Source organism: Fopius arisanus, unplaced genomic scaffold (assembly GCF_000806365.1).
Source record: "Fopius arisanus strain USDA-PBARC FA_bdor unplaced genomic scaffold, ASM80636v1 scaffold00124, whole genome shotgun sequence".
NCBI lineage: Eukaryota > Metazoa > Arthropoda > Insecta > Hymenoptera > Braconidae > Fopius > Fopius arisanus.
In genome coordinates this window covers 116,412-138,487 of record NW_011887863.1, presented here as the reverse complement: position 1 = coordinate 138,487, position 22,076 = coordinate 116,412, and the positions used below count along the sequence as shown (strand labels likewise).

The following is a 22,076-nucleotide window of genomic DNA, read 5'->3' as shown; positions in this document are numbered from 1 at the left end:
TCCTGTGGGTGGGCAATCGAAGAGGTATTTTATAAAATGGTGAAAAACATCGGGTAATTGTTCAATTCAATTATTTTATGATTGATTTTCAGCGATAAAGGATTAATTCTCCATGAACGTGCCAAACTGCGCACGTCAGGAACCTCATAATACGTAAAACCCAAAGCGAATAAAAGATGCAGTAATTGCCCTCCGAGGGTAATAATTCTTCCGTTATTTTTCTCTCTGTGTATAAAATTCCGGGGAATAGTTAGCGGCTGAAAAAAAAATTTTTGGAATCGAATAAATAACGTTGCGGATGTGTACAAACTCGTCAAGTCGTAAAAACTTTAACCAAGAATCTAATATCCTCGAGATATTCGGAGAATTCGAGTGGCTGTCTATAGTTATGATGCAGTACATGTATGATACGTGTAAGCAAGGACCCATATAGATAGATAAAACTGGGGAAGATTGAGGCAGAGATGGGTGTGAGGGAGAGGTAGTTGGAGGAGGACAGATAATGCAGAATGAGAAGAAGGGGGTTGCTATCTTAGCCGCCACAAAGCAGTGATAACATTTTCCCTCCCGGACAGAAGCCTAGCAACCCTCAGTGCCTTGGTATCCCAGGTCGATATCCGGATAACCAGTAACTCGTTGTCATGACAACTACTATATCTTGCTACCAGCCTTCCAACTTTGCCCCGTTTGTTGCCACGCCCCTTCACCAATTCACTAAACATGGCCGACGGTACACACATTTTGTGTGTTGAATTTTCATTCTTTTTATCCCTTTTCGCCAAACCATGGAAAACCCTCCCAGGCACTTCAATTATCATAATATTACTCGTTAACTCAATCATTCGGTTTAATTATGGTAATTTCAGATGAAGCTGCTGTTGGGGCTGATGGAATGCACAGACTACTCCATTATTATCCTCGTCAGATGAAAATTCATCATTTTCATTTTGAGATCCTTCCAAATTTTCAGGTGAGAGAAAAAAAAATCATTTTGCCATGAGTTTTTTTTTTGGACAAACTTAAAATAGCAGGATTGGCGGAAGAAAGAAAGGATCACGAGGAATTGTACGACATCATTAGCTGCGGCGATATCACTTCCTCATTTCACGGTAGCATTGTTCGCATTGGCCCTTAATTCCCCTTTTTTTTTTTCGAAATCACCCCGTCAAGTGTGTGTGCACATGGAATGTAATATATCCCTTTGGTCTCGTGGCACGTGCCGATGTCACGTGCTGGTGAGTGTTTGTTTCGGTTTGTATTGTCACCACGTCTATAAGCCCTTAGGGCCCATCGTTTGTATACTTGCTCATCATTTCTTGCTCCAGTGATAAATTTACTGTGTTGCATCTCATTGTCCGGTACCAAGTGTAAATAAGTAATTGAAAACATTGAAAGGCCCTCGTCGAATAATCATTGAACATCTCAGAATTTATTTTACATTTGGCCTTTCAATGAGAATTACGTGCAATAAAAATTATAGCGGGATTCGGTATAAAGATTAATAGTAATTCCAATGTCGTTGATATTTTTCCGATTAATTAAAAAAAAAAAATCAGCAATCATTGCCGGTGCAATGAGGAGTGGTAATAAAAAAGATTATGCACACGTTTAGTGTGACAGTGAATGAATGAGAGGGGTGAAGGATAGCAGCTGTTATCTCCATCACGATCAAGGAATGCAATATTGTCACCCCATGCGACAAGAGTTGCCTCTGCATCCCCGTCTAGGGATTAAAGCGCAATGAAAATCCACTCATTCTCATCCAACCAGCTCCCCTGCCCACCCGAAACCCACCCACCCACTCACCCCTACTCTTCAACATTTGCCGTACTCTGATCTTCATGACTACACGGTATGCCACTTCTTCTTCTTTTAGTTCTCCAGTGTATCTATCTCTAGTATAGCTGTAGTGCCATCCTCTCCCAACTTGCATACTTTGCCCACTAACACGTTATTACTTCACGCGCCACCGCTACTTTGTACATTCTCTTTGTTTGTTCCTTCTTCTCCACCTTTTTCTGCTTTTCAACAGCTATTTTTTCACTTTTCTCATTCTCCATCATTACCATTTGACGATTCATTATGTTCATGCCACTCAATTGATTTTCCCATTCGCCATCACTTGGTTCATTTTTTTTTTCGGCAATTTTCCATTTCGTGTAAAAATTCATCACCAATCATATGAGATGTTTGAGGTGTTAATGAGGAAATTCAATACAGTCCAGTATACATTTTATTATCGTATATTTAATTAATAAATCTAGATTTTTTTTTTCTTTTTGTTGACACAAATTTTTTATTATTCATAATACAAACTATTTGGAGAAGAAACTCATAGTTGAGTCTCGCGACGGATCATAAAATTAAAGACAATAGTCACTCACTCAGACTATACATTCAAGTGTATGCAATCGGAACAGTAGGTTTCACGGTTGTTATTTCATCTTATCATATCGCGAAAAAGTGTAATGCAACCACTTGTCAACAGTGGTTTTTCAAGATATTATTTGTGATGCACAATTTTCGTTCTCATTCGAGCGCAAGTCGACTTCATGATTCCTCTCTCAATATTCTATCAATTATTGCACGTGTCAAAAAATTATTATTTTTCAACAGTTGTTGTCACGATATCTTACAAATTTTCGTTTGAGAATTCTCATCACAACTAGACAAAGAGCGGAAATTGTTGGATCTCTCTTCTCTCGTTTTAAATTCATACTCGATACTGATTTACGTCTTAATAAATAACGATAAGTTGCCTCTCTCCAATCCACCACGACATGTTTATAGTACCCAATGATATAATTTCTTTAAAAAAAAAAAAAAACAAATATCTTCATTCTAATATGGTGACATTTTTTGGATCTAGAAAATAAATAACAGACTCTAAGTTATACTTACAGTTAAGGTAGCCATTTTAAATAAATTTCTATGAGGAATACAATTTTTATGACTTGAAGAAAGTGATGATTTACATGTCGTATTATTCCATATATACATTACAACGAAAAAACTTTAAATAAATTGTTAATAAATCACCTCATTATTGATTTCAATTTAATGGACACAACTCGTACCTCATCTAAACCGAATTACTTCAATATTTACAAGATCATCAAGCCGAATTACAATTCTCAAAGTGCATTTTTTCATCCCAAAAACAATCGATGGATTAACTAAAAAACAAACTGAAAATTCAAAGAATGTTCAAGTGGATATATATAAACATGAGAACCGACATATTTACAGGGAATTTATTATCACCTACACATCTCCAGTCCACAACCACGAAATAATATCCCACTAACGGTAAATTTCCAACGTAAAAAATGTCCAAATCTCGACCGAAATTCAAACCCTACATTGGTCACGGTGTTAGAAAAAAAAAGCCGCAACAAATGATTATTTCACTAGATAATTATTATCTTATCAATGAATACCTCGTAGTGTGGGGGTAATGTCGAAATTTGAATCAAAATTATGTGAAAAAAAAAGCATTATTTCTCCAAGAAATGTTAACGAAACCTTTGGGCCGTGCAACGTTGCCAAAACCTCGGTGAACGCGCAGTGACAGTAAAGAGTGAAATGGGCAACGTCGCAGTGCAAATAACGCACAGCAAAATCCCTGGATGATATAAAATAATGGGACCATAGCCCTGGTTAAACAAGCGGTGAAAAGGCAGACGCTTGACTCCTGATCTCCCGATGCTCCGGTGGACTGAGATCCAGGAGTCCACCAATCACCTGCTCCGTAGTGGCTTGTTTACCAATGAGTGCATCAATGCTGAAACTAGCCCTTTTTTCCGGGCAAGGACTTCCAGTGACGGCATGCCGGCCAGAATGAACCGCTGACATGGTGACCATCGGTGATGAGGACGACTGATGCAACGGTGGACTGCCAACAAGATGTCGAATCTGTTGAGGTGGTGCTGAGATGGGCACCGGTTTGTAGAGCGGGGGTGGCGGTTCGAGAAAGCCCCCCAATTTCAGTGCCTCCAGGGCGGACGGTGGAAAATCCAAAAGTGGAAGTCGTGGGGGTGGTGTCAGATAAGTCGTTGGATATCCTAAACTACCAGGATGATTGCCACCAGGACAGCCAGATCTCTCTCCACATATGGCAAATGTCGCCATGATGGCCCTATCCCGTAGGACATAGTGCGGTGGCGGCCTCTTGTACCGCTTCCTCCGCCGCAAGAAACTCCCATTATCGAACATGTCCTCCGCAAGAGGATCCAGTGTCCAGTAATTGCCCTTGCCGGGATTCCCCGGCTCCCGGGGAATTTTAATGAAACAATCGTTCAACGACAAATTGTGTCTGATGGAGTTCTGCCAGGCGGGAAATTTTTCGTGGTAATAGGGAAATCTTGCCATTATGAATTCACAAATTCCACTGAGTGTTAGCTTCTTCTGGGGTGACTGGAGTATTGCCATTGTTATCAGTGCGATGTAGGAATAAGGTGGTTTTATCTGGGATGATGTGACTTTCTCCGAAGGATATGACGACGATTGTCCCATCTTCTGACTTGACGACATCATCGAGTATGTCTTCTTGATGCTTCTACTGTTGCGATTACGAACAGCTGTTGTTGCTGATGCAATTAGGTGAGATGTTACTGATATATTGCCTACTGGACGGGGTGACAAGGCCTTCTGATCAAGACTCACTGGATCCACTATCATACTGTTAGAATCGGAATCGCGATCACTGTCTATGCAACCGTCGCAAGATACGTTCGACATCATCATGGATTCCATGTCCATTTTTTTTTTTTATTCACTCGGCTTTTTTCAATCAGACAAATCACCCACAAGTTTTTAATAAATTGTATTATCCCGTGACGATCATACGTCCTAAACGAAAACTAACATCATTTCCCACTGATTTCCATTGCACTAGTGCGAACTGTGTCATCAGCGTTATCTCTTACGCTAATAGTTTGTGTTCTCAATGATAACGGTACAATTTTTTACTCTCCGTGGTTTATATTATCCATGAGTAAAGCCATTAAATTTATTCTCACAACACTACGCAACATTGAATTATTCTGTTTTAGTATCTTAGTGGGATACTGATTGTGTCATTTGTTGAATTGAAGAGCACTCGCTGTCATCAGCAGCCGAGACAGGTGGATGTGTTACATCCTGTCTCTTTTCTATATTAATTTCACATCATCAAAGGTCATTTGGATTTGCCGATTCAATTTTTTATCATCACATCCATTCGACTCAACTCTCTGCCAAGTCAATATGATTTTTATTTTTATTTATTTTTATTATTATTATTTTTTTAAACTCTTATCGATAATCTTATCAGCAATATTTGTCAGAGAAGATTCACTCACTTTCACTAATTGCACACACGTTAGTCCACGGCATTGGGCATAAATGCTGATTTATTTTATTTATCGGAAATTTTGGACAAATGTGTAGTGATGATGTCAAGACCACTGAGTACTAGGTAGAACTAGTCGAATTGATTTGGTGAATTTTCTCTCTGCGTCGACTAGTAGGCGGTCTCCGTTTAACCGAGGGGGCGGGCATTTACAACCCCCACCATTGCACCCTCTCGTGTGTTTACCCCCACAAAACCCCATCATTTTCAGCGATCCCTCTTTTTAGGGGTAGTTGGATATCTGTGCGAATAGCGAGGACAGCTTTTTAGGGGTGAAAGAGGGAATGCTAGGGAATGAGAGGGCTGACAAATTTGGTAGGGGTTGGGATGCACTGGGGAATCGTATACGGTGGTAAAGTTAGCAAAATAGCGGGATAAATAAAGAAGACCTAGTCGACTGGAGGTCTCAGAACTAAAATTGTTGTGCGGTGGGGGCGGATTTGCTTTGAGACGAGATACTGGAGCGATAGTGGGATTATGCGGGTTGAATTTACAATCGCAGGGCTTTATTTCAGATTTCACTCTCGTCCTTTCTCTCTTATTGGTCTGAATCAATTGTTATTATTGCCCAATTTTTCACCCTATAACCATTAAATCCATGGAAATATATTTTTATACTCTCCGTAATTTTTATGAGAAATTTAAATGAAATTGAATCATTGTAAAGAGCCACACAGAAGCAAATATCCGAATATGAATTTAACTATTTATGCATTTAATTGCTCATTCGATCTCAGCATAATTAACAATTGAAATAATTGTTGAGAAATACCTCGAGTGGGAGGTAAACCACCTCGTAATTTTGAAGGCCCATTGAAGTTATTTGTTCTCTTCAAATTACTCTCAGTTGAGCTCATCCACTTCTAACAAAGTGAACAAATATTTTAAGGCATCTTTCACGAGTTTCCGTCACCTGTTTCTCGACTAAAAGAATCATCATTTGTAAGACAGGGGATTGGCAAGGCCCGTGGACAATGCCGAGACCTCTTAAAACACACACTCCAACATTGAGGATGAAATTCATCGAATACCGATTGGCCTGTGTGTAGAACCGTTCTGCCATGCATGCATGACAATTTAACGTCCCTGAGGCAGCTCAAACAGATTCGGTATTACCCCGACTGTACACACGTCTACATACCAGAAACAGAGTGAGATAAACAAGGCCCGAGTGTGATGGTGGGACCGAGAGGAAGAAGATGGACAAATACAAGGGAGGAATTTACCGGGAGAATATAGTACACGAGGAAAACGAGAGGTAAATGACAGAGACAAAACGACGCCGCGAGCGTCGACGGGTAGATGGACAGTCAGAGACCATTGAGTCCCAGGGCTTATATACATTCACATCCCACTCTATCCATTTTACCCATACCTATGCGTTTGTGGATATCGGTTCACAGAACTAGAGAGCGAATATTATGTTTACCCGTACACACGGCTTTTGCGATGCAAATAATCCCGGTATTATTGCACTTACTCTGCAGTCCAACTTACGCCACCCATTCCGTTATCCATCTTTTTTTTTTTTATCTCCAGCTATAGTCACAACTCAGCAAACTATGAAATGCAAATCGGACCCTTTCCGATACTCCCTGTCACCTTAATTCCCTCGATCCAATAAATGTCAGTCATTGCCGGTAGGAATTACACATTTTCTCTGAGTGTCACGGCAAGTCATTTTTTTCATTTCTTCCACGGATTACAAAGAAATGTGAGAGAAAAGAAAATCATCAAGGCGAAAGTTTCTTTGAGCTGCACATGTCAAAGCGATGAAATTCACTGGAGGAGAGTCTGAAGGGAATAACGTTAATAGATGTCATATATTTTCCAAAGTACGGGTGTAGCGCATGCCGAAAAGAAAATGGGTCTCATCGTGGAATAAAGTTGAAGTGTGCGTGGTGCCGACATCTTGGGGTAAAAGAAGGTGCAAAGCCGACAGTATTCTTTGTAACCGCCTTGGCAGAGTACCACTTGGCACTTCCTTTGCGTTCCAAGTCTGTCCTTTTTCTTCGTCTCAGCTACTTCTCTCTCTTCTTTTTTTTTTTTTCTTTATTTCGCTTCATCCCCCGTGCCTTGTGCAGTCCACTTGTTCCTTTTGCTCCTGTGCTTTTCCTTTGTCTTTCCTCTCCCACCACCCCCAGGCCTCTCTGCCTTGAGCCACTGTTTTCATCCCCCATCTACAATTCTCCACCCCCTCTGCCATCCTAAACCTCACCAACGGACTCCCACTTTAGATCTCTTTTCACCCTTGCCTCACAAGTTCTCTTTCCAACCGGGATATTTACCAACATCCAAGATGGCGGCATAATCTTCCGTGCCACTGGCAAAAGAGTCGACTTTAGTCGTTTTGTTGTCAACACGCTTCACCGAGTTACTTCGGTAATCTTCGGCAACCGGTGATGGATGTCCAACACTTTTGTTGGAGAAATTGGGGAGAACCGGAGAAGATGAAAGACAAATCTCAGCCTTTGATGACACATTGTTATTATCCTGGCATGCCGTTTCAAAGACATTTATTTTTTTTTTAGAGCTAATACGAGGGGAAAATTACTGAACAACAATGTGACAAAAATGAAAACTAGTCAAGTGCGAAAATTGTAGGTATGAAATTTTCACCAAATTCTAATCCAATAAATTCATAATTCATAGTATGAGTATAAATTTTTTTGCCTCCTGGATTTTTCACTTCAAAGGGACAAATTAGTTGTTGGGACAAAAAATTTTGGATGTTGAACGGTTAATAATGACTTTTGCCGGGATAAAAGTGAATAATTTGGGATGATCGTCGGATTCAAGGGTGTTCATTTGAAATTCAATAGGATGCAAATCCCGGGGTCCACACGCTCCAGCGATGCGCGTTCAAGTATTATTATTCAAGTATTCCGTCTAGTAGTTCCAATGGACCAAGTGCCATCGTCTTCTTGTTGATGTCGGTTTATAGTTACTAACCGCTAACGCTATAGACTCCCAAGTTTTGCTTGTCTCTGCGAAATTTGGTAAACACACTTGCTTCACTATTTTCTGCATCACTGACTTTGCGAATATTAAATGGATCTCAAGTGAAGGGCAATTCATTGTCGTGTGCATTAATCACATCATTATTGATCCAAATGGCTTAATTGAAAAGCAAAAAAAAAACACGTCTAATGATTTTTATGGTTTATTTTAAGTTTTGAATGCTCAATGATTTATTTAGTAAAAGATTGAGTATTTCCTGACATGTGGACATTTGTCGGGGCTGTGTATTTTCGCCGATTGTTCTCTCGCGAGTTGAAAGAAAAGAGAATGAACGTTTCAAATGCTCGATGGGAGTATAACGTGGCAAACTAACCCGCATGCACTTGTATATCCACTTGTGCACAACCAAAAGTACTTTTTTTTAGACTCCCTCATACAGCGGCTTCGACTCCATAGGGGGCGAGGATTCAAAAGAGGGTTGGAATAAAAATCCACAAGCTCTGAGTGAATAAACGACAAGTGCCACGACCTGTTCTATATAAAAATAGGTAAAAAAGGAATTATCAAGTGAACTCTTGTGTGCAGAGTGACAATGAAAGCCTTAAAAAAAAAATATCTACAATTTCGATTTCACCCATTCCGATATCTATATATTTTTTTTTTTCTTCTCGTGGCTCATGTCTTTTCAGTGAAAAAGAGACGGAGTTTTTCCGGCGACAGGAGAGAAGTGTCGAGGGACAACGATGTCTCAAGTGGAGAGAAAATATGGCTTCGAGGAGAAATTCAGCGGAAAATCGGCAAAATCATGGTGAGAGCAATATAAATATCAACTTCATCCGATATTTAAATTTATAATCCAATTAATAAAAACGAATGATTCAATGAGGAATGATCCAAAATGCTTTATCAAATAATTGGGCTCGAGGGATTTATTTAAAAAGACATTTGAAGCTTTGTGGGATAACAATGAGGAGAATTGAAACGAGGAATAAAAATGGTAAAGAGGTGATAATTTGTTAGTACGAAGGCAAGCGCGTCCCAAATGCGAGTAATCCCCGTGGAAAGTGGGAGAGGAGTTGTGCATTGTTTCCTTGTTTACCAGGTGTTTCGAGTACTTGCGTTTAACATCGAGGTAGAGCAGAGGGGGATGACTGCAGCATTGTAGCAGAAAGTCGTCCCAGTGGTTCAACAAAGCCGACGAATCTAATGCTCTTTTATTGTCCATTGTGCGCAGGTCAAATCGAGGATAGTGAGGGCTTTGGTGTAGAATAAAGTGGGTGTACCACATATACAGCCAGCCCCAAACTTCTTCTACCCCTTGCAAACCCTCCTTACTCTTTATGTTTTCAAATAATTTTTTCAATTGAATAATTGGGATTTGAGGAGATAATTATGATAAAAAACAGATTGACAATGATTCCATTTTATTAGCGTATGGAATTCGGTCAGATACATTGATGCAATTTTTTTCATTTTTGTAGGTCATTGTCTCCCCTTTGTGCCACTGTATTTTATTGTTAACAAAGGATTATAAAATTTTGTTGTTCCGATAATGCGGAGAATTCATCGCTCCCTGTTTCATCATTTTGTGGCTCAGCTTCTGTGGCTTCACTCAATCATTCTCATATTTTCAACTCATTGGCCAAACATAACAATCAAATTACCACACCAATTTCATCTAGTTTGTTAATTTTCTAATATTTATTAATGAAGGCAAAAAATAATCAAGCAAATAAATAGAACACATACTCTTTATGACTAGAATGTTCAAGTCATTGATCCCACTACACAAGCGATAATCGTGTGTGTCAAGAAAAATGATATCACACAATTTATTTGTGATTTGATACTCGGTGGGCAATCAGTCGATTGTGTTGTTCATGCTAATTGAAAAAATCATCATCGTCAAATGGATCGTTCTCCCTAACAAATATGTTAACCGATTCAGACTTTTTGATATCGTAATCACCCTTCATTTTATTATTACCGTACTTGATTTGTCTCGAGTTTTTCAATGACAGAGTCGAAGTATTCGGTACACTGTCAGCCATTTCCGATCTGAATGCAAAGGCATCGTCATCGAATCTCGGATCGCCATTGAAAAACGAATCCCTACCGCTGTCCTCCGATACAAAACTGTCCGCCGAGGTTGGATCCCTCGGATCAACGGGCAGATCTTCAGGGGTTGCTTTGAGATCGGAACCGAGCCGTTGCCGATCAGACGTATCACTCGACGCCGACGGTGTTAAATCATCATCGAAGAAGCTAGACCTCGCGTGCTTTCGCACATCCTTTCTCACATGATCCTGGGCATTACGAGGGCTCGCGGGTTGTTTATTTTCCGAAATTATCGCCTGATCCACCGATCCACCGTGCTCGATACTCTGGGTAAAGTCATCCTCGAACGGCGAACTCTGGGGCTTAGATCTTGATTGCTGCTTGTGTCGATTCATTCGCCGGCGGTGCAACGACTCGCTCTTCATGTCAGGTCCTTCCGACCAATAGAGACGCTCTCCCCAGCTCTCAAACTCCTGATCGCTCTCCCAATAGCTCTCGCGACTTCGCGACCTGTAGGGTCGATGGTACATATCGGAATCGTTGTCACTGCATTCAGACCGCGACATTCCATATTTCATTCTAGGCTCGGCATAAACAACCTCTGCATTGCGATCTTCATTAGCGCTGTTTGGACGCTTCGGCCAATGCCTCTTCCTCGTAACATAACGTGGTGAATTATCAGAACGATCGGGATACTCCTCCTCCCAACCCGCTGGATTATAATCTATCGGTCTATCTCTGGATTCCCTACAGTAATGCATATTGTGTTTTCTATACACGGGATAATCTTCACCTCCAGATCGCCCCCTCCAAAATCTCCCTTCCTCCTCCCACCTTCTCCTCTCGTATTCACGAATTGACCATCTCTCCTCGTCGTCGTAACCCATACTCTCTTGACTACTAAAACGATCTCGATCTCGATCGCGATCACGATCACGATCACGATCTCTGTCTCGATCATCCTCACTCCACAGCATCATCCTCCTCTTGCCTCGATCTTCCTCGTAGAATTGATGATCATGACCCCTGAAATTGGAATCCCGCTCACCATTCCACGGCGCTCGCTGGCCAGTTCGGCATTTCCAGTGTGCCTTTCTCTCCTCCTCGTCCTTGTACGATATTTTCCTAGGTGGATATCTCCTGTGCTCGTCCTCCCATCGACCCTCCTCGTGCCATGGAGAAGGATCGAGTCGAGGTCGATGGGGAGTCTTAGCCCAGGGTACACCACGAGTTTTCCTAGCCGATCTCTCTCGAAAGTGACGATCTTTATCGCTAGCATCATAATAGGTGCTTTCCTCGCAACTCGAGTCGAATCTGCTCGGTGGATGCCGCCACAGACCATCATCTCGTACTCTTCCATTACTCTCCTCTGACTCTTCCTCGTCCTTCCACTCGTTATCACTATCTCCTGAATGCCGATGGACGCTTGTCTTGAAGCCCAACTCCTTCTGAATGTCTTTCTCATCGGGAGACCACGGGGACGTTCCACCCAAGGATGCGTGTGCGTCGAACGATGATTTGTCCGAATGAAAGACTCCACTTTCGAATTTCGCCCAATTATCATCGTCCTTCGGTTCCTCGTGACTCTTTTTCTCCTCTACCAACGAACAGAATACATCCTCGAATCCAGATGCTGCTGGTTTATTTGGTTTATTTACACAACTATTCAGCATCCGAATCTCTTGGCAAATATAGGAGGCAGCTGCTGTCAAATCAAGCTCCTCCTTGTTGATCCGTTTGGGGCTGGCAGGTTGAGACGGAGGGGCTGAAAAGAGCTTCATCAAGTCGTGCTCAGCTAGACTCTTGGACGTGTTGATGGGCGATGGACTCGTTGGTTTTTCATTTGTTTCACTGATCGGTTGAATATCAGCTATGATTTCTCGGAGCGCTGCGTATCGATCGTTCGGCGTTGTTGACGATGATTTGTTCTCCAATTTATTCAGTGTCTCCTCGATCTTCTCCTCCTTCGCTTCTGGTGTCGGACTAATCTCCGACTGGACCTTCTCACACTCGGAATTTTCCAGTGACTGATATTTCTCGTCAGACTCATCAGGATCTTTCATCTCTTCCGATTCAATCGAGTCATTTTTGGTATCCAATTCTTCTGGAGTCTTCACACTCTCCCCTTTTTCATCGATTGGCGATTCTCTCATCACTTCATTTGATTCAGATTTTTTAATATTCTCATCGACATCAATTTTAATATTGAGTTCAAGTTCAATTTGACAATCCATGTCCTCGGCTCCTTCCACTGTCAAATCTTTCCGGTCGAAATCATTAATCTCTTCATCGATAGTCTCATTTTTGACAGAATCACTGCCGATCTGATCGAGTTCCAATAGTTCCCTGAATACCGCGTACTTGTCGTATTTGGGCTCTTCCGATGGTTTAACATCTTGATCAAAATTAGCTGTGAATAGCGGCTCGTTGGCGAATGAACTTTTTGTACCTCTTGAAAGCTCTGGTTTATCTTCCACTTCTCTAAACTCCTTGACTTGCTGAGTTGGTGTGGTTTGCTGTTCCTTCGCCGATAGTTTAGAGAGACATTGAGTTAATTGCTGAAGCGTCAAATTCGTGAGTTGGCCAACGCTCATGTCCAAACTCGTTGCTAACTCAACGAGATTGGAAGATGTTAACTGACTAAGTGTTATGTCTAAAGAAGGTTTCTTTTTCGATTCCTGGGATGATGTGTAGGACTTTCTAAAGAGAGATGATAGAGTTGTGGGAATCATAGAGCTAAAAGAATCCTCAAAGGATGCACCACTGGTATTGATCGACTGAATCTTGGAGGATGGAGAGCTGAAATCGTCATCGAATCTACCCTTGTGTACATCCATTTCCGGAGTTTTGATTGATCGGTGGTTTGGGATCGGAGACGTCGACGGTGACTCCTCTCGCTCGATGAAGTCATAATGAAAATCATTGTGAGGTGGTCTAGGGGGTGGTTTTCCAGCTGCTCTTACTCCCTGCTTTTTCGGTGGAAGAGGTGGAGGATTTATGAGAATACTACCAGCGCCTCTAGGCGGAGGCTCAGGAACTATTTCAAGTTCAGCACTAGATGTGGAGATACGAGAATTGGCGTCTGAGGAACATGATCGGTGGGGTGAAACTGGGGAATCAGTTGTTAGGGCAAAGTCAACGGGAAATGTCTTGTCAATTGACTGGGCACGACAGCTCGAAGGCAAATCATCGTAATCCTTCTTACGGACTGACGAGGATGACGACGACGATGACTGATATTTCTTAGGGCTTGGCAAACGTATTAGCGATTGCCTTGGTTCAGACACTTCTCTCTCCAATCTTGCTGAACTTTTCGATATTGGAATATCCTCGGGTGGTAAACACACGGACAAAGGCTGATGATGTATCAAACGTGAGTTTGTCTTACTCATCTGTGGTGACTGTGATTTAGGTGTTGAAAATGTTTCTGGTTCATCGAATTTGTCGAAATTGGCAAAATCTCCGTCTTCAAACATATCACCGGGTTTATCGTCGCGCGATTTCAATGGATCCAGTGAGTCTGAAATATGAAAATTAGTTGGGAATGTGTCGGTTGATGAAGTTGATGCTAGTTCTTTTAGGACTTTCTTGGGTGGATTCTTCAGATGTTGAAAGAAGTCTTTTTTATCTATGTAGGGTTTACTTAAGCCAGTTCCCAATGGATCTAACTCCGTAAATACATCAATCTGAGGACTCTTACGAGCTGCCGTCGATGATGAACCTGAACCATTTTCAGAATCATTTGCCTTACCTTCTTTGTCATTCATACCGCCAGTAAGACTTGATATTTCCCCATCACTAAATCTTTTCTCACTCTCGCTTTCTAACCACTGTAATGGCGCTTGAGGTGGTGGTGTTTTACTAGGCATTACGGTAGCAGGACTCGAGGTCGATGACGATGGAGTGGGAATTGTCGCTTGTCTATCAAGATGGCAGCGTTTTGCCGAAGATGGTGGAGGCGGTAAAATCGGTTGAACTGAATTTTTCACTTTGATATTTGTGAATGAATCCCCAAAGGGATCTGCCTCAAACGGATCCTCCGACGCTGGCCTCGGATTTTCCGGTGTCAATTTGTCCATTTGGTGAATACCCTGCTGCAATGAATGGAGCTCAAACTGGAGATCGAGAAGATCTGCTATCACTCCGCTACGGTTTTCCGATTTCTTTTCCGAAGATCGCTCCGTCTCGGCCGACGCTCGTATCCGATGCACACAACTATCCACTCCTGCCGCTCCCTGTCATCATAAAATACAAAATACTTTGTCTTTCTCCTCTGAAAATTTTTAAAACAAAAACTGCTTTGCCATCGTTCATTGATCAATCAGTGGTTCATCAATTTACCTTAGTGTCTGGTGCAGGCTCAACAAATATACCAGTGGTGTGATATTTCATGACATTTTGCTCGATATGCTGCTTCGCCAGTTCCATCTCTTTCTTCTTCAACTCGAACACCACTTGGAAGAGATCACGCATCGCCATTACGACCTGATAAAAATATCAATTATTACACATATGAAAGATCCTCAATTGTGTAATATTATTTATTAAAAAAAAATCCTACACACAGATGTATATTTGAGGCTTTTTGTGGCATTATATATATGTATGGAATGAATTCACATGAAATATCAATAAAAATATATGAAAAATACGAGTCTCAATTGATTGAATCCCGGCAATGTAATACAATTATTTACATACGCTCCCCCTTGTTACAGATAATGATTGGTCTGTGAGAACGGCAAGGGGAACGAGAGGGGAAATCGCTGAATTGATCCGAGGGATGATATTGGGTTCCACGAATTGGGCAAATACAATTTTCCGCCTGGCGCTGCGGGGGGTTAAACCTCAGTTAAATGATCACACTGGAATTGTATGGTATGAATTGAAATACGTCTTGCTGTGATTAAATATCAGTGGTGAATGACTTGCGAGTTTGAAAGGTAATGGTTACTTACTTGATTCGCTGCTTTGTCCGTCTTTATGCCAAAAAATCGATGGCCCGTGTCGGGAGAGCCGAATATGTAGCCAAATGCACGTGAATCATAACGATCCTGAGCGATAAATGATATCTTGTGGACTGCATGATGATACAAACATTCCTGCAAATATATTTTCATCATGGTAATTAATAAAAATTATTGTCAACTTGAAAACACTCTTTCGGTGTATTTAGGATTGAAAGAGTCATTGAAATTAGTCCAGTTTATTATTACTCCAGTTTTCTCGTCACGCAGGCGAAGTCCATCGATGCTGACTTGCACAGCAATTCGTTGTTTATGTTCACCAGCGGCTCTTATCGCCATTTTTAAATCGGCAAGTGCTGCTTGGCACATTTGATCACCTCGAGCCTCCGATACCTCCAGTATTCCAATAAGTTTTGCCTTGAAGGATACACCCTCCCCGAGAAATCGGGTCGGCTCTTTTTTGACTGCAACAAAATGAAATTAAATGAAATTCAAAGTTTAGGGTATCTCCATTTACACCATTAAATATTTTATTCCATTTCTTCCATTTTTATTTCTATTAATTGTTTTATAGGCGTGAGGATGTTTTTAAAGGTATGCATCGATTTACTGATATACTGGTACAATAAAGTGGTCAAACACCCTCACCCTCAAATCTTGAATAGAGCTATGAAATGGTGACTCCAATTGGATTTATTCTCCGTATGAGGTCCGTATGAAGTCCCTAACACCCCTGGGGTATTTCAAGCACTGAGCGTACAGACAATTGTATAACTCGTTGTGCATTAACAGATCGAATTTGCTTTTCATTGAGGGAAGTTGGGAGCTGTGGGCGGTCCCACCATCATCCTTCTGTCAATTTAATCGATTCTACTATTTTTTACATATACATAAAGACTTTTACTCATTTTCTCACATTCTTCAAATATCAATATCAAATATTCACACTGAATAATTTGTCATTTCATTGAATTATCTCATGAAATAATCAATAAGAAAAAATTATTTTATTATAAATTTGGTGGTCGATGAATTGCATATCAATTCCAGCTTTATTCCAGTTATAGGAATAGGCACTTGTATACATGGTCGAGTGGAGAACACCAACTGTCGGCACTTGAACACGCATAAGGGGCCGCTATGATTTCCTCGAAACACCCGTCAACCTTCGGCTTTCAATAAAAATAAATGCCCCACAATCGAAATAAATAATTAGCAATCAATAATTACCACCAATGCGTCCCAACAACTAGAAAATATTAATAATTCATATTCGAAAAAAAAAAATGGAGAGAATTATTCGATCATAAAAATTATGCGCTTCGGGCAAAATGGGGAAATTAAAAAAGAATATTAATTATGTCAAATAACACTTCTTTGAGGTAATCCTATTAATTCCTCTTAGATTGGAGTTCAATTATAAAGAATTACTATGAATTACTGAGAAGTAATTGTGATTTTTTAAAAGAATGTTATTGTACCCCTACCGCAAATCCATTATCATATCACGATAATAACCCCTCAAGAATAACCAGCTAGTGACATCTCCTAGGGGGATGTAGCACCACTTGGCAAGCAACCCTTACCCCACATATCCACGAGATTATGTCATTTGTTATTTTCCTCAATTCTCAAAAATTCACAATCCACGAAAATTAAATAATTCCCATTATTTGCTGGCTAATAAAAGATAAATCAGCTCTTCAAAACCCATTGAAACTCCGCCTCTACGCAATTACACAGACCTATCACCTTATTTCCATCATCAATGTCACACTGAGCATTTCGTACATTAATGAGGAAATAAATAAACAAGACTCGGAAAAAAATACTTGTCAAATACTCACACTTGCATGGACTATTTTTCTTCCTCAGAGTCTGCATTGGAAAATGGTACACGTACAGCTTTGTACTACGTCTGGAAGGAAAAAAAGTTGAGCAATAAAAAAATTCTCCCTTGAACTCATCAATTTCCCACAAAAATATCAAAATATCTCACATTTTCTCGATGATGTCAGATTGGCCCACAAAATTCTGACGTCTCTCTCTCGGGCTATCATCAAAATTTTCACAAACCACTGGTTATTGCACAATATTACTTGGAGCTAGAGTTGATTAATTCTCGGTGAAATTGGCCAATCAATTTTTTTTTTCTGTTAATAATTTGGTCAGTGGTACTTTTGACTCTTATAGGGGTGGAGGACTGTTCTATCGAAGCCGGATAATTTCACTGCTGAGGGGAACACACACTTGAGAGGATGGGGTGGGGGGCAAGTCGATTTTACGATTTTTCGATTTTTTTTTTAATCCTCACGCATATAGTTGAGGTGTAAAAACGTTGGGGGAAACAACACAGCTGCCACAGCGCCGGCAAGACTCGCCCATCGCCTGTTATTGATCAATAATACAACCCTCAACCCCCCACCCTCCCCCTTGCACCCTCGTTTTGGTTCATTCTGCGCCCACCGAATTCCTTGCAACAAAATTTTACTCATTTTATTCATTTCACTCACACTCAGTCTCAGTTTTCCGTGTTAATTGAGCAATTCAAGATTTGATTGAGCGGATTCACCATTTTTTCGCAATAATTTGAGGCGCGAACGATGTCGGTGTTTTATAGAGATTTGAAAATTCAATTTCAAGAATCCCATGGCGCTAGTTGACCCGGACAGCGCGAAAATTTGAAACGCATTGTTTTCTTCAGTTAATGGTAATTTTCTTCTTTAGAAGTGATTTGAATGGACTTGTGAATAATTCTAGTTTGATATGGAGGGCTGTTTTGGGGATGATCTTTGAGATGTGGAAGAGAAGGGGAAAAGGAATCAAGACAATATTTTAACAATATTGATGACTTCTCGATTATTTACTCCTCAATTTTTGATATATTCGCCGCGAAAACGATGATAAATTAATGAAGAAAGAAAAAATACGAAGACATTAAAAAATTAAGTGACAATAAAATCATCAGGGGCTAAAAAAGTGAGAATGAGAAAAAATTAAGATAGATGCCTGAGGTTAGAACATGTCCCCAATGATCTCAGACTGGTCTCAAACTCTCAATGAAGAGCAATCTGCACGCCGCATAAATCCATTAAAATGTCACTCATTAGGATTGTCATAGGTTCCAGGCATTTGGCAAGGAATGGAGACACAAAAAGGTACATGACCCAGTTCCATTAATAATCTTGATGTAAATTTGAAAGAAAAATTCATGCTTAAAGGCAACTTTATTTGAGGGTTATGAGAAAAAAAAAAGAAACACCAGATAATTCAACAATTAGCATAAAATTTATTCAATTGTTACAGAGACATACCGTGGAAGCACCTGTTGAAAACAAAAGGACAATTATTTAGCACGATAAAACAGAAATTCAGGTGCACTGTAAAAAAATGTCCCGAGAGCAGAAAATTTTACTCCTTTGGCAAATGCACACTGGGCGGGTTTGCTGTCATTTCTTCAAACTTTTTGAGATTACAATCAAGAAGAGTGGAGTGCGAGGCACTCACTCATCATCCAATTACAGAAATACATGAGATTGTGAAGATTGATTCCCTCAAATGGTACACACTCCTGAAGTATGTTCTTCCTCATTTGTGTCATCTATTAATTGCCATAACAGTGAGTTCAAAGTTCAATCCAATATTTTTCTCTAATATTTCATCCGATTGCATCACACTGTCACTCTCCTAGTCTCAATGCCTGGACAACTCTTAGAAAAATCTTTTTTACCTTTTGGTTTCAGAGTGCGTTTGTCGTTGCCATTCTCAACATATGGATTCCTCAGTGTGTTGGACACGTTGTAAATGTCATCACGAAAGTCAGACAGGAGGGCAAGAGCAGCTATGATGACACTGATTTCATGACAAGTATTTTCCAGCAATTGGCAGCTCCAGCGTTCAAACTAGCTCGCATGTATGTAATTCAAGTATGTAAGTTTACATTGAACCTCGTAAAATGTATTTATTATTTTTTTTATTGTCCGTATAAATGTCCTATGTGATATAATTAAAATTTGATTCTTCTAGGCATTATTCACCTTCACCTATATCTACACTCTCTCCTGCGTTGGAGAAAGAGTTGCTGAGAAATTGCGCCACGATCTTTTTAAATCGGTGATGATGCAGGATATCGAATTTTTCGATAAAAATCGATCTGGAGAGATCGTCACTCGTCTCACGACTGACATCCAGGAATTCAAGAGTTCATTTAAAATACTCGTCGCACAGGGATTGAGGAGTTTGACGCAAATCATTGGTTGTGTCATATCTGTGATAATTATATCACCACAGTTGACTGGTGTTATGGTGTTATGTATGCCAACTGTTGTATTTATTGGTAGTTTTATTGGGAGAAAGTTGAGACAATTGTCTGCTGAAGCACAGGTACAAATGGCCAAAGCCACAGGGGTCTGTGAGGAAGCTATCCAAAATATCCGTACGGTAATATTTTCTTCTTCATGCATTCTTCGACACTTCTCAATTATTTAAAAAAAAAAACACAATATATAAGTACATATGATTTACTTTAGGTGAGAGCCTTTGCAGCCGAAGAAAAGGAACTCGAAGTATTCTCGAGAGAAGTAGATAAAACCACAGCTCTATACGAAAAATTGGGCCTTGGTATCGGCTTGTTTCAAGCTGGTACAAATATATTTCTAAACGGAATTTTACTCTCTACGCTCTATTTCGGAGGGCACCTTATGTCTAGTGGGCAATTGTCACCTGGAGATCTGATGGCATTTCTCATGGCGACACAAACCATTCAGAGATCAATGGCACAGCTGTCTTTATTATTTGGCACTTATGTGAGAGCCGTCAGTGCTGGAGCGAGAATTACGGAGGTAATTAACGTTTTTAGTGAGGAAAATTATCGTTGAAGCCATTGTAATGTTTATCGTTTGCCAGTACTTAGAATTGCCACCAGCTACGATTATGATTGGAGGAAAAAATGTAACGAATGAAACATTCAAGGGGCATATCAGCTTCGATAATGTCAGGTTCAGCTATCCCACAAGACCTGACTTTGTAGTTTTGAAGGATTTTCATCTCGATATTCCGGCGGGTAAAACTGTAGCCATTGTGGGCACTAGTGGCAATGGAAAGTCGACTATTGCTGCTTTATTAGAGAGGTACTGGGATATGGACCGCCAGTATTGACACAATATTTGCAAAATATTTTTTTCTTCTAGATTGTACGACGTCACCGCAGGATCAATAAAAATAGACAATACCGACATTAAGGCGTTGAACTCGAGTGATCTCAGGGGCAGAGTATTGGGATATATTGACCAGGAACCAATTCTATTTTCTACTAGTATTATGGAAAATATTAGGTATGGTAACTTAGAGGCAACAGATGACGAGGTAAATATTGTAATTTATTCCGTTACGAAATTTCAAACAAGAATAGTCACAAAATTTCCCCCCCAAGGTAATTAGCGTTGCAAAAGAAGCAAATGCCCACGACTTCATTGAGTCATTTCCTGATGGATATAACACCAAAGTTGGGGAACGTGGGGCTCAGCTTTCTGGAGGACAGAAACAACGGGTAGCAATTGCCCGTGCTCTACTGAAAAAACCATCAATTTTGATATTAGATGAAGCAACAAGGTACTCAATAACTGGATAGTATTCGCACATTAAAAATTTTCATTGTCGATTTTATTTGAATTCTTTTAGTGCCTTGGATTACGAAAGCGAGAGGATCGTGCAGAAGGCACTCGATAATGCAACGCGTGGCAAAACACTGCTAGTTATTGCCCACAGACTCAGTACAGTGAGAAACGCTGATTTGATAGTAGTATTACAACGGGGAAGCATCGCAGAGGTAAATAAAAGAGTATTGAGAAATACTCTTGTCAGATTATTTGCAGTTCAATATTCTAGGAATATTGAATTCTTACGCAATGCAATTTGATTTTTGCTGCGAATAGATGGGGACACACGACGAGCTCATGCAACAACGCGGAGCTTATTTCGACTTAACAAAGCGTGAAGAGAATGAAACTGAAATTTGAAGCTGTCCTTTAGGGTGTTAACGAGATCGAACGTGCGCACCGTTTGATTTAGTTGTACTCGATGACCATACAGCCAATTGACCAGGGAGAAATATATGTTCGGAATGGCCAATGAATATAGGGTTAAGCATTGAGTCTTACGCATGAAGTTGACAGGAATCTTACCCTCGCCTAATTAATTTATGTGTAGCATCCTTTATCATAAAGTTGATTGAGAATGAATGATTGTTTTGATTGTCAACTTTTTATTCGTCTTCTGATTGGCTAATGAATGGATTGATCATTTCCATGACTACGAGGATGTTATTGTGCGTTACAGCGCTCACTTAGAGGAAGAGCGCACGACAGCACGCACGATTGCCTAGTTTTTTATTACAAGGAATATAGAGAAACTGAAAATCACTTCATTTGCATTATATTGCGCCTCCTGTTACCCGTTGTGGCAGTACTATCCGCAGGTATCGTTGGATTATCCGTTGTGGTGGTAGTATCCGGAGGTATCTTTCAATTATCCGTTGTGGCGGTACTATCCGCAGGTACGGTTGGATTATCCGTTGTGGCGGTACTGTCCGCAAGTACGGTTGGATTACCCGTTGTGGCGGTACTATCCGCAGGTACGGTTGGATTATCCGTTGTAGCGGTACTATCTGGCGGTATCGTTGGATTATCCGTTGTGGCGGT

At 40.5% G+C, this 22,076-nt stretch overlaps 4 protein-coding genes across 6 annotated transcripts in view; 1 reads left to right on the top strand and 3 right to left on the bottom strand.

Annotated features, from left to right (window-relative positions):
- Nucleotides 1-2,326: 2,326 nt before the first annotated feature.
- On the bottom strand, nucleotides 2,327-5,133 carry LOC105271788 (forkhead box protein D3). The gene has a single exon (XM_011313535.1). The coding sequence runs from the start codon at nucleotides 4,759-4,761 to the stop codon at nucleotides 3,661-3,663; it is 1,101 nt and encodes a 366-aa protein (XP_011311837.1). The 5' UTR covers nucleotides 4,762-5,133; the 3' UTR covers nucleotides 2,327-3,660.
- A 4,667-nt stretch (nucleotides 5,134-9,800) lies between these two features.
- Dab (DAB adaptor protein) lies at nucleotides 9,801-17,739 on the bottom strand. 2 transcript variants are annotated; one of them, XM_011313534.1, is made up of 7 exons: nucleotides 17,378-17,739; nucleotides 17,226-17,296; nucleotides 15,628-15,842; nucleotides 15,370-15,513; nucleotides 14,753-14,896; nucleotides 14,163-14,646; nucleotides 9,801-13,931 (listed from the first exon to the last, which is right to left on the bottom strand). In XM_011313534.1, the coding sequence occupies exons 2-7, from the start codon at nucleotides 17,260-17,262 to the stop codon at nucleotides 10,237-10,239; spliced, it is 4,719 nt and encodes a 1,572-aa protein (XP_011311836.1). In that variant the 5' UTR covers nucleotides 17,263-17,296; nucleotides 17,378-17,739; the 3' UTR covers nucleotides 9,801-10,236. The 2 variants fall into 2 exon arrangements, with proteins under 2 accessions (XP_011311836.1, XP_011311835.1); XM_011313533.1 differs by having other exon boundaries at nucleotides 9,801-14,646.
- Nucleotides 17,740-18,346: 607 nt separating this feature from the next.
- On the top strand, nucleotides 18,347-21,407 carry LOC105271785 (ATP-binding cassette sub-family B member 8, mitochondrial). 2 transcript variants are annotated; one of them, XM_011313529.1, is made up of 10 exons: nucleotides 18,347-18,536; nucleotides 18,685-18,997; nucleotides 19,122-19,304; nucleotides 19,405-19,818; nucleotides 19,908-20,219; nucleotides 20,284-20,507; nucleotides 20,568-20,742; nucleotides 20,810-20,988; nucleotides 21,058-21,205; nucleotides 21,312-21,407. In XM_011313529.1, exons 1-10 carry the CDS (start codon nucleotides 18,475-18,477, stop codon nucleotides 21,393-21,395), a joined length of 2,094 nt encoding a protein of 697 aa, XP_011311831.1. In that variant the 5' UTR covers nucleotides 18,347-18,474; the 3' UTR covers nucleotides 21,396-21,407. The 2 variants fall into 2 exon arrangements, with proteins under 2 accessions (XP_011311831.1, XP_011311832.1); XM_011313530.1 differs by lacking the exon at nucleotides 18,347-18,536 and having other exon boundaries at nucleotides 18,869-18,939.
- A 467-nt stretch (nucleotides 21,408-21,874) lies between these two features.
- LOC105271786 (zonadhesin) overlaps nucleotides 21,875-22,076 on the bottom strand; it is a 2,754-nt gene continuing 2,552 nt past the window's right edge. The window contains exon 3 of the mRNA XM_011313531.1: nucleotides 21,875-22,076. Coding sequence (XP_011311833.1) covers nucleotides 21,900-22,076 — 177 coding nt within the window. The 3' untranslated portion in view covers nucleotides 21,875-21,899.

Excerpts from the sequence above, each read along its gene's own strand:
- LOC105271788 (XM_011313535.1), bottom strand. The coding sequence starts at position 4,761 with ATGGACATGGAATCCATGATGATGTCGAACGTATCTTGCGACGGTTGC.
- Dab (XM_011313533.1), bottom strand. The coding sequence starts at position 17,262 with ATGCAGACTCTGAGGAAGAAAAATAGTCCATGCAAGT. Across the intron at positions 15,843-17,225 it reads GAAAAATAGTCCATGCAAGT|TCAAAAAAGAGCCGACCCGA; the intron begins GTGAGTATTTGA and ends ATTTTGTTGCAG. Across the intron at positions 15,514-15,627 it reads TGCGTGACGAGAAAACTGGA|GAATGTTTGTATCATCATGC; the intron begins GTAATAATAAAC and ends ATATATTTGCAG.
- LOC105271785 (XM_011313529.1), top strand. The coding sequence starts at position 18,475 with ATGTCACTCATTAGGATTGTCATAGGTTCCAGGCATTTGGCAAGGAAT. Across the intron at positions 19,305-19,404 it reads CTCGCATGTATGTAATTCAA|GCATTATTCACCTTCACCTA; the intron begins GTATGTAAGTTT and ends TGATTCTTCTAG. Across the intron at positions 21,206-21,311 it reads AACGGGGAAGCATCGCAGAG|ATGGGGACACACGACGAGCT; the intron begins GTAAATAAAAGA and ends TGCTGCGAATAG.